General features: G+C 44.5%; 1 protein-coding gene across 1 annotated transcript in view; it reads right to left on the reverse strand.

The window, feature by feature from the left end:
• The window catches only part of LOC105983489 (NACHT, LRR and PYD domains-containing protein 1-like), a 45,804-nt gene that overhangs the window by 12,379 nt on the left and 21,404 nt on the right, over positions 1 to 12,021 (reverse strand). The window contains 4 exon segments of the mRNA XM_013013388.1: positions 942 to 1,041; positions 1,618 to 1,709; positions 4,090 to 4,179; positions 5,352 to 5,522. Coding sequence (XP_012868842.1) covers positions 942 to 1,041; positions 1,618 to 1,709; positions 4,090 to 4,179; positions 5,352 to 5,522 — 453 coding nt within the window.

A 12,021-nucleotide genomic window follows, 5' to 3' on the forward strand; every position in this document is an offset into this window, starting at 1 on the left:
TGATAAACCCTTGGAGTGGAACATAGTGCTTTGCAGAGATAATAAGTGTTTTTTCTTAAGGATCTTCATTTTGTTTGTAGTGGGAGGGACAGGTGATGGTTTTTTGTTTTGTTTTTTTGATTTGGTAGGCTTTTATTTTTTGCATTTCTAGAAGTCAGTGGTGAACTATTCTTAAACAAATAATACAAAAATAAATTTCAGGATAAAGTTAAAATAACTTGCAAAAAAACTGATAATGTTAAGTTGCTGACAATAACCGCATTCTAATTGCTTCAGATTTGATTATCAAAGCTAAGATGGACATGAAGAAAACCAATTCTGGCTTTCTTTCTTTCTTTCCCTTTCTTTCTTTCTTTCTTTCTTTCTTTCTTTCTTTCTTTCTTTCTTTCTTTCTTTCTTTCTTTCTTCTTTCTTTCTTTCTTTCTTTCTCTTTCTCTCTTTCTTTCTTTCTTTCTCTCTTCCTTCTCTCTTTCTTTCATGGTAGTGGTGTGGACCTTGAGCTCAAGGCTTGAGAGCTGTCCCTGAGTTTTTAAAATTATTATTTTTTTATTGTGAAAATACCATATAGAGGGGTTACAATTACATGGACAAGGTAATGAGTACATTTCTTAGCAAGCATTGTTGCCTCCTCCTTTGTTTCCCCTTCCCATCCCTTCCCATCTCCCACCCTCCTGCGATCCCTCTCTCCTGGTTTTTGTTTTTATGTGTTCATGTTTTTGCTAGTACTAGGGCTTGAATTCAGGACCAAGGTACTATCCTTCAGCTTTTTCATTCAAGTCTGGTGCTCAGCCACTTGGGCCACAGCATCACACTTCTGGCTTTATGGTGGGTAGTGGGTGGGTGTTGATTGTGGGGAAAGGTGTTGGGAGTGGATGGGTGGCAGCTTGAGTTGGTAGAGCCCCTTGCTCATGGGTACAGGCTTCAGGCAGAGCCTCACTCACCTGTACAGGCTCTTCTGCTTCTCAACTACTTCAATGGGCACAGGTCCCATGGGGCCCCAGAAATCATATTTCTTCCCTACATGCTCCATTTTCAGGTCATCTAGAGAGATAGGAGAAGCCACATGGAATTTTTTCATGTGCACAGCTTTTTCTTCTGGAAGAAGAGGACAGGGGCCATTTCTATGTTCTCAAAAATGAGAAAATGAGAAAATCCAGCCCATAGCTGGATCATGGTTGGGATCTTGCAGACTAAAGCTTACTTTGGTGTGTTCGGAATGTATCTTCAGCCCGTCTCTGCTCTTGGGCTACCTGTCTGATTTCTGAGGATATCTACTGCACTGCCCCTAACCTAGTCTCAGCCTTCCTCCCCTCCCACTCGTCTAGAAGTGCAGTTCTTCCCAGCCTGTCCTCCATGGACAGGTTAAGAGAGAAACTTTGCTGTAAAACGGAAGAGCCCCTGAATAAGGAAAATATTCCCAGGCCTCCACAACCCATAATGCAAGTCAAGGGCCTGGTGCAGAGTCTGATGGATGCCATAGATATTGGAGTTAGAGAGGAAAGCAGAAATCCTTCCAGAGTCTAGGAGAGGACATGCCCTGTTTTACATCAGAGGAAAGGAGATAGATGGAAGCCCTCCCACCATGGCCACCCCCACCCACTATGTTTCTTTAAATACCTGGAGATTGTCTCTGCCACTTGAGTGAGGTGATGCTCTTACTCATCTCTCCTCTGTCTTGGCCTTCAGTAGGGCTCAGCACACTTGGCTTCCTAAACACAGAGATGCTCATCCTCCCACAGATGTCCACAGGACATCCCCCATTAAAGTTAAATGCACATGAGTCTGTTTTTATCTGAGCCTCTCTTGTTGGCCCTGTGTCTTTGAATGGCTCCCATCCATTCATGCATCCACACCAGTACAGGTTGCCATATTGATTCCTTTCTCACTGCTGGGAATTGATTGTATCCCTAGTGTTCATGCATTGAAAATTTAGTTCCTCTGCAACTTGGGAGTTGGGGGGGGAGGGAGGTAGGTTGGGAGGGAAAAAACTGGGAGAAAATGAGAAAAAAGGGTCACACTGTTAAAAAGAAATGTACTTAATACCTGAACAATGTAACTGTAATCCTCTGTACATCACTGTTAGAATAAAAAAATTAGTCCCAAATGGGACCTTTAGGAGGTGAAGAGAGAGTGAGGGCTCTACCCGCTTGAACATATTGTTGTAAGAGTGGATTGATTATGGATAGAATGACTTGGGTATAAAATTGGGTTTGCATCCTCTCGCTCTCTCACATGTGCTCCTTAGCCTTTCTGTCTTTGCTCATGGATGACAGAGACACGCAGAGCCAGGAAGAAACCAAGAAGCTACAACAACTAGAGAGAGGTAGGACAACATACTGCGCCTCCTGGTCCTCAAAGAAATTGAGCTTTCTCCTTTCTCATTGTACGTCCCAGATTCTAGAGCTATAAGACATAATTTATAATTACATTTTATAATTCTGTTAGAGCATCACAAAATGAACTAAAACATTCACCATTCCTGAGAGCTGATCACCTGGACAGCCTCAGTTTTCTTTTTTTTCTTTTTTTTCTTTTTTTTTGGGGGAGTCCAGGTGTGGGGCCTGAACTCTGGGTCTGGTCGTTGTCCCTCAGCTTTTCAGCTCAAGGCTAGCACTCTACCACTTGAGCCACAGCGCCACTTCTGGATTTTCTCTTTTTGCTTATGTGGTGCTGAGGAATCGAACCCAGGGCCTCAGGCATGCAAGGCAAGCGTTCTACCACTGAGCCACCTTCCCAGCCCAGCAGCTTTCTTTTCTGTTCTGTACCCATCTCCTCCTCATTTTCCACCTTCATCTCAGACCAGGCATCTGTGACCTGATCCCCTGCAGGATCCTCTAAAAAGTGTGTCTACTTCTAGTCTAGTCTACTTTCTGGAAAATAAGCTGATCTCATAATATGAGCACAATACACCATGTTGAGGCCTGTGATGCCTCTCCATTGCCTGAGGAGACAGAAAGTACTTCACATAGTCCAGAGCATCTTGCTGTGGCCCCTGTTTCCCTCCATACCCACCAGTACCTCACGCTCAATGTGCTAAGAAGTTACTTGGTTTCACCACAGAAGCCCTGCTTTGGTAGGTTGGTGAGGGGTCTGAGGAGATGCGTTTTTGTGGAGGGCCCAGTGATGAGGAGGCCGCTGCTGGTTGGCATGGACTACTCTTCTGATAATACTGCCCTACACACCGGACTTTCCAACCCACAAAGGAACTGAGTTCTCTGCTCCCTCATAGTCTCTACTGCTGCCTGGAGTCAAGTCTTTCTCTGTCCAAATAACCCTTCCCTTCTCCTGGAACTCTGCTTAGCTCCACGCAGCGTCTTCAGGTGAAGTCAGATACATCAGTGGCCTCCTCTTAACCCCACGTGTAACCATAGATCCTGGGAGACCTCGTCCCTGTTCCCTGCTTGGCTGAGCTCCTGGCAGGTGAGCTGTGTGGATCTTGTTCAGTGCTATGTCCTCAGTGCTGTGTCCTGTTGTGTCATGTGGGCTGCATGCTCAGTGGGTCTGCAAAGAATGTTCAGTGAATGGTGGACTCCCATTCACTTCCATTTTAGGTGAGGCATGGTAGCCTGGAGCTTGAGGACCAATGGGTTCCATGGTCATGAGCAGAAATAGGCTAGAGGGAGGACAAGGAGGTGCAGTGCATTTCCTCAGCATGGGAGAAGATTCCCCCGCCCTCAGGCACCTCTTGAACCCAGGGTGTCTGTGTGGGCATAATGATGATATATGTGCATGATGATCATGATGGTGATCTGTAACCCAAACATCTCTCTGTGTCTTATAGTGACTGCTTTCCTTATCCTAGCTCTCTGTTCATTTGAAGGAATTTGTTCCAGTTGCCACTATCTATTGGGTCCAGAGGCCTAAGTTACTTACTCACTCACTCACTTTTTCCCGGCAGGACATATGATTATCTTTTCACTAAATAACCCTAGTTTCTACCTCACTGTAGGTGCTATGGTCTTTTGTTTTCTTCCTGGATATTTGTCCCTTACACCAGCCCCAGGACCCTCGCCTCATCTTTGGTTTGGCCAGTGGCTCACCCTTGTAGGAACTGAGTGGGCCAGATGGAGTTTCATTTCTTCTCCTTACCATCTGCTGGAGATGATTAACTCAGGTCTTTCTTGCTTCAGGGCCCTCAGCTCCCCCTTCACCAGTTCACTCAGCGAGTCCTGGTCCAAGCTGCAAGCACAGGGAAGCCTGGTTCTCCTGGATCTACCACAGGACCTTCAGGACCTCAGGGTCTTGGGTCCTAGATTCTGCCACCTACTGAAGGCACCTGTTCCAGTCACTCTGAGGTGGACCTGGAGTGAGGAGGCTGACGAGGGAGGGAGTGTTCTTGGGCTAAGGCTAACATGAAGGAAAGGAAATCAGTTGGACTGGGCAAGGAAGACTCTGCTGTGAAGTTGTCCCAGTGGAGGATTTTGCCAGGTCCCAGGATGACCCTTGGAGTTCACAGGAGGGGCTTGGACTTCATAGTCCAACAGGGATCAGTCACTGGCTGAGGGCAATGTTTGAACCCTGGGCTCTCATTGATACAGGGCTGCTGTGTCTGCGGTTTGCTCTTTATTCCTGAAGGGAACGTGAGTGACTGTTGATAGTGTCTACCATAGAACAGCTGTTTAAAGTGTAAGGAAAGAGTCCCAAGAATTCCTTTCCAAGAAAAGGAATGCCTACGAATGAGGAGTCCTGGTTCTCTTCTCTCAGGGCACATGCTCAGAGGTTTCTGTTGGCTCTGTAATAGTTACTGCCTGATCTGGGCCTATGGGTTGTCAATCTCTGACCTGCCACAGATGATTCCTGATCTGCTGCTGTGAGGCAGCACAAGGCAGGAGATGAACGGATCGTTGCCTATAAAAGGCCATTCTCTGTCATTGTTCTCTGTCAGAACTCTTCTCCCCCAGGAGGAGGATGAAGGCTCAGAATTCAGAGCTCTCCCCTGTCCCTGGGACAGGAATTCTTGTCTCTGGGAAGGAAGGAAGCAGAAAGCTTCACAAGATTTCAGGTCTCTTCTGAGTAATCTAAAGTTTGACAAGTTGCAGTTGAACTAGGGCCTGAATCTAGATCTGCTGGCAGCGGCTATCTCAGGAGAACATGCTACTGGAAGACGCTATCTCAAGAGAATATGATTGTTGAACTGGGGTGCAAAGCTAGACCAGGCAGAAGAGTCCTCCAAATTCTAGCTTCAATTAGTTGGCCCTAGTCATGTGGTATTAGATTCATGGCCCAGCGGGATAAGATTGTAGGAAGATCTATCCCTCCCTCCCCCCGTCCCCCGCCTCGTATGGCTCTGTGGCACCCTACCTCAACCCCCTCCCCTGCCTCCTGCCCTGAAGGGACCCACAGTGTCCTACCACAGGAACTTGAGGTGACAGGGAGGATGCCTGAGCCCCTCATAGAGCAGCTTCACACCGTGGTCACCCAGGTTGTTCTGACGCAGGTCGAGATTCTTCAGGCTGGAGCTGGTGCTGAGCACAGAGGCTAGGTCCTTGCAGCAAGTGGGGGTGAGGCCACAGTGGACCAGCCTGCAGGAGAGATGCACATGCTTATTGTCCCAAGGACCCACTCATGTAGGAGCAAGGAGTCTGCTCTCTCTTTCCAGTAACTGTGACTCTTTGGGATCTTGAGTGACATTAAAGGAAGACAAAGACTTTCCAGGCCAGCCCAATACCCATACCAATACTAGGAGCTTTCCACCCAGCAGGGTTGTCAACCAGAAGCCTCCTCCAGTGGCTGGGGAGCAGCAGCCCTGTGCTATTGAAGGCCAGGCTGACCCATAGTTCCCTCATGCTGGATCCACCATTCCCTCTGAGGATCCCCTAATGGGTCTGATGGATCCCAGGCCTGGTGGCAGAGGGCCCTGTGGGGATGGAGGGTCTCTGTAAATTGTCCATGACACTGGATGCCTTCAACATGGCTGTTTCTCATCTGCCACTGTGTGAATCTGGTAATGGAGTGCCATAGGCCCTCTTTTGCCTTTGTCTAGCCATGAGCAAGGTCAGTCAGTCCTGACCCTCCTTTTCTAGGCCCAGGTAAATAATGGACATTTCTCAGGCCAGGACCAACAGGGGCTTGCCTAAGCAATGATATGTACAATTATTTCATGCAATGATATGTACAATTATTTTTTAAAGGTACTTGGATAATAAAGGACTAATAGTTTTTGAACCTTAAAAAAACTGTTTTAAAACCTGTCCAAATTGGCAGTGACTTGATTGCTTTTTATTTTCTCTTGCAGCCAAGGACCACCTCAGTATGAGGCAACTGCTCTTTCTCATTCCTGGTGGAACTCACAGAAATCATGTCCCCCACCACACTGGAGGAATGATTTACTTGGTGTCCCATTTGTATACCTACCTGAGTTTGTTAACCACAATGGATCCTGCCAAGTACTCCAACTCCATGGGCACAGGATGATTGTGAATGTTAAGGGAATCTTTAGTATATGAGAAAATCAGAGAGCTCCTTATTCAAGAACCAAAATTGAGGGAGCACGACAGATTCAATGGCATGTCAGCCTATCCTGAGCTGTGTAGTATATGTGGAGATGTAAAATGTGAGCTGTCCCAGCTTAGGGGCAGCTGCCTTTTTGATCTGCAGAGCTAATCCCATAGCTGAGCTACTGCAGGAACACTGCAGTAGAGGAATAGATGTCCTAGCTTGCTTTTGCTAGACACAGGGGAGGGCCTGCCTTAATGACATGATATCCAGAGCAGAATGAGAATTGTTCATGGGCCAGGAACTATAAAGAGGTTGTAAGATGGCTTATTTGGGAGGAGAATCAAGGACGGAAGAGAAAGCAAATCTACTAGATCCTTCCTGATAAAGCTTCTTTCCCTTGAACCTTGCTTGTCCCTGGCCCATGCTGCAGTGTGAGTAGCTACAGAAGTTCACAGGCAGAGGCTGACACTGTATTGAGGACATTTTTTTCCAGCCCATTTCATCTTAAGATGCACTGTACCCTTGAATAGTACAACTTCTTTTTGTGTGTAAAGGTCCTGAGGCTTGAACTCAGGCTTTTTTGTTCTACCACTTGAGCCAAATTTCTACCTCCAGCTTTTTGGTAGTTAATTGGAGATAGGCCAGTCTAGGCTGGCTTTGAACTGTGATGCTCAGATCTCAGCCTCTTGACTAGCTAGGATTATAGGTATGGGCCATAAGTACCCAGTCTGGTGTAACTTCTCTAGAGAACATATTTAGCAATGCATAGTCTTTATTCAGAAATTCTCAGAATGTAGGTATAAATCTTATTCTATGATTCAGGGTGCCTGGAGGAGGAGGTTAATGGCAGTTCTCTTTAGAGTGCAAAATGTAGGTGTTGGAGGCATGGCTCAGTAAACTTAAGTACCGAGTTTGGGTCCCAGACTCAGAACTGGGAAAAAAAGAATGGAATGCAAAATATGTTAACCCAATACCATAATAGTAGAATGATTAAAATCTAATGGTGAATCCATGTAGTAAACATCTATCTGCCTCTAGAAAGAATAAGGTGTGGGAACATCTCCAAGATCTATTTTAAGTGATAAAGTTGTGATACAGTGTTCATTGACTGTAGAGTATGACTTATATAAGACAAGGACTGAGCATGCGTTGTGTGACTCATGGCTATGAATTCTCTGGGGAGTACTGCCTGGGATCACCTGGGTGGCTGAAAGTCTGGACTGATCATGGACTGTGTGACACATGGTCATGAATTCTCTGTGGGTGTGCTGCCTGGGATCCCCCATGTGGTTGTTTTAGCTCAGTTGCTGCTCTACAGCTGGATATGTTCAATTCCTAATAGAGTACTCAGGACCAAGGCATATGCATATCAGTGAGTAATGAGAGGTTTTGGCTAAGAAAGAGCACAGAGTAAAGAGATATCTCAGCTTATTAGATCTAACTGGCCAACATGTGGGAGATACAGCTACTATCTTGAGTTTGTTCAACAAATACCTAGAAGGAACTATGGAGGGCCTACTATGGGCTATACCTGTGGTTAGGTAGGGGTTGATCAGACCTTCTGTCAGCTCTCTAAAAATGTTCTGTTTACTATGGGGATAGACAAAAAACACTTATCTCTTATCATCCTAGCTACTCTGGAGGCTGAGATCTGAGAATTACAGATTCTCTTATCTCCAATTAACTACTAAAAAGCTGGAAGTACAGGTGTGACTCAAGTGGTAGAGTGCCAGCCTTCAGCATAAAAGCTAAGTGACAGTGCCCAGGTCCTGAGTTCAAGTCCCAGTACCAGAAATAAACAAACAAACAAACAAACAAACAAACAAAATCACCACTCCAATGTTTCCTCATATCACTGAGTAAAATTCTAGCTCCTCATCTTGGATATCAGGACTCAAGCGACCTGGATTCTTGTCATCTTTGACCCAATGTCTTTTTTTTTAAATATCCATCTTTACTTGTAAAGCTATACCCAGAATATGTAAAGATGTCAGGAATATTGAACACAAAAAGCAAATAATCCAGTTACTAAATGGGCTAATGAACTAAACACACAGGTTTCAAAAGAAGTACAAATAGCTAATGTGTACATAAGGAAATGTCCAACAACCTTAGACATAAGGGAAGTGAAAGTCAACCTGTGAGATTCCATATCAACTTAGCCAGAATATCAACCATGAAGAAAACAACAGCAGATGCTGATGTGAAAACAGAGAATAGAGACCCTCAAACACTTTTGGTGAGAATGTAAATCAGTGTGGACCATATCAAAATCAGTATGGATGTTCCTCAAAAACTGAGTACTATCATATAATCCTACTGTACCACTCATGGCTATCTATCTAAAGAATGTACATCAAATACAACACAGATACCTGTACACACATTTATTGTAGCACTATTCATAATAGCAAGCTACAAAATCAACATTTGTCTCCAACAGCTTATGAATAGATAAAAAAAATGTGGCTCTCAAACACATTATTCAGCTATAAAAAGAAATGAAGTTATTTTGCTCCCAAGAAAATTTATGGAACTGGTGATGATAATAAAGAGCAAGACAAGCCAACTCAGAAAAAATATTGAAAAATGTTTACATATGTGAAGTGTACATGTATACTAATCATATGTATAATAATAGTAATCATATTACTAATACAAAGTTAGCTGAGTACTGGTGATTAATGCTTGTAATCCTAGCTATTCAGAAGGCTGAGATCTGAGGATCACAGTTTGAAACCACTCCAAACATGAAAATCTTTGAGATTTTTATCTTCAACTAGCCAGCAAAAAGTGGAGCTGTGGCTCAAGTGGTAAAGAATCAACCTTGAGTGAAAAAACTAAGGGAGAGCGCCCAGGTCCTGAGTTCAAGCCTCAGTACTGTCACCTAATAAAGTCTTTTATAATTATGATTAGCAGAAACCATCTATACAGAGAACCTCGAAAGGAGGAATGGGGAAAGAACAGGAGGATGCATGTGAAAGTATTACATTATGGGTGTGTGTCTGTGTAGCTGAAAATAAATAAAGCCAAGCAGTGAGAAATTGGGTATAATAAGTATAAGGGTTAAGAAATAGTAATTGAGGGAATAAATTTGACCAAAGTACATTATATGTATCTATCTATGTTAATGTCACAAAGAAACTTCTCTGTATAGATGGTTTCTGCTAATCATAATTAGACTTTATTAGGTGAATGAATACAGAGTTGCAAGCACAGGATGAAGGAGAGGAAGATGCACACTAAGAGTTCACAGTGCAGGTACAGAGGTGGAGATGCAGTTTGTTGCCTGTCCGTTGGATACCTATATTAGCAAAGGTAGTCCCACCAGATAATGTGATTTTGTTGTATTAGGGTGTTGGTAACTTTCAGTCCTTTTGCAATGTTTTGGTGTTATCACTCAAAAATGGAGACAATGAGTCTGGAATAAGATTATTAATCAAATGGTGACACGGGTGCCTATTTCCTGTAACTTCTATGAGCATTCTAAAGAATTGTTGTGCCAGTTATTGTTCATTGCTTGGACACAGTATTCATTTGTGATAAAGTCCTTTTCTGGCAGGGAAAAATGTGAAACCACAGTAACGTTTTGTTAATTCATGTTGGCATAAACCTAGAAAAGATTAGGAGAGTGGTCCATTTTAGATGTCATTAGAAGATATTTGGAGCCTGTTGAGGTGGCATTGATGAGTGCCAGAAAGATCATGGGCACTGTTTGAGAGGATCTTGGTATTAACTGAAAAGATTTCTGACTGTGAGTAGAGGATCCTGGATGGAGCAAAGGAGAAAGCAGGTGCTTCTGGTGGGAGAATGACACAAAGTTGGAACCATAGCTGTGTGTGGATGACCCTGGAGACCACTGCACTAAATGAGCCTGTAAGTGTGGAAGCAAGGGAATCTTTTAGACTGGATACAGAATTGAAGCTTCTGCCACTTACTGAGAGAGAATGCATGAGAAGAGGAGGATCATCTTTATGGATCTTTATGGCCTGTACCATCATTGCACAGGGGCTGGTGCTAAGAAGGTCCTGTGATTGTGGCTTAATGTCTGGAGTCTGCCATCTTTGACAGCCATGTTTACATTTTTGTTTTGACATCAAAGTTCAAAGGGACAGTGGGACCTCTGGTCCTGTGTGATCCTCTCTCTGGGTAGCTCCTTTCCTTCCCTGTGTGGAAAGAGCTTCTAGCCATTACTTCCCTGAATCCTGGTGTCACAGGGTCCCAGCCAGCCTTTTGTAATGCTAACACTGTTGCTAAGGTGCCTACTACAGCCCAGGGTCAGGGTAGGGCAGCCATTTTGTATCAGGTGGGGCAGCCATCACTGTGACACACTTGGTGGCTGGTGAAGGCAGGTCTCTCTCTAGTGCTGTTACAGGCAGAACCATGTGTACACATACTCAGTGATGGATCCGCACATGCTGTGACTAAACTCTGGGAAATGGGAACCATCGGCATGATTTCTCCATCCACTCTGGGGCACAGGGTATAGGTCTGTAACTGCCTTTGCAGGCAGATGTGATATTTCAAGTGTTATGAGTTACAGCAGGGCCCTAAACACATGAGTTTTTGTACTTGCCCTCTGACACCCTGAGGAAATTAAACATTAAAAAGAGAATTTGGGGCTGGGAAGGTGGCTTAGTGGTAGAGTGCTTGCCTAGCATCCATGAACCCCTGGGTTCGATTCCTCAGTACCACATAAACAGAAAAAGCCAGAAGTGGTGCTGTGGTTCAAGTGGTAGAGTGCTAGCCTTGGGCAAAAGAAGCTCAGGGACAGAGCCCAGACCATGAGTTCAAACCCCTGGACTGGCAAAATCAAAACAACAACAACAACAAAACAGATTTAAAAAAAAAACATACCTTAATCAGTTGAGAGGAATTTAGGCTATCATTGGATGGAAGAAAAATAGTTTTACCTTAGCAACTAAATGCACTTGATTCTGATCAATGAGCAAAGACACGATAACCTATTATTGTCCTGAGTCTTGTCTAGTAATGATGCAGCTGGCCCTGAGGAAAAGCTGACATGGAGGGTTCTTCTCCTGTGGCTGCCTGCTGCAGTCCATTCCCTTCCTGGGTCACTGGGTCGACCAACCGGCTCCTCTGAAGCCTGACTGCTGACACTCCTGTTTTCCTTAAGTATGTTTCTGCCCAAAGCTCGGGTTTATTCATCTGAAAAGACTCATCATTGCAAGATGAGTGTGGATACCCATTCCTCAAATCCAGTTTCTTCTCAGCCCCATGGAAGATACCTGAACTTCAGTAAGGAGACAGAGGAGAGTTGACCAGGGTGGTGGCATGGGCTGGTTAACAGCTCTGGAAGCAGACCGACTTGGGTTCAGGTATTGCTTCTGTTGGTTATTAGGCAAAGACTAGAGGCAGATTTCTTTATTTTCTGTTGTCATTTACTCACTTATAACATAGATTCAGCACAGTGTTGTGCAAAGGTCAGAGCAGACAGTGTGTGCCATGTTCCTAGGGCAGTGTCCAGCAGAAGGTTAACTGTGCACCTGCAGAACACAAAGCCTTGTCTTCATACACTCATGCTCTGTTCCTTTGTCCCAGAGTGCTCCCAGGTGTCTGTGA

This window comes from Dipodomys ordii, unplaced genomic scaffold (assembly GCF_000151885.1).
Source record: "Dipodomys ordii isolate 6190 unplaced genomic scaffold, Dord_2.0 Scaffold19, whole genome shotgun sequence".
In the NCBI taxonomy this organism is placed as follows: domain Eukaryota; kingdom Metazoa; phylum Chordata; class Mammalia; order Rodentia; family Heteromyidae; genus Dipodomys; species Dipodomys ordii.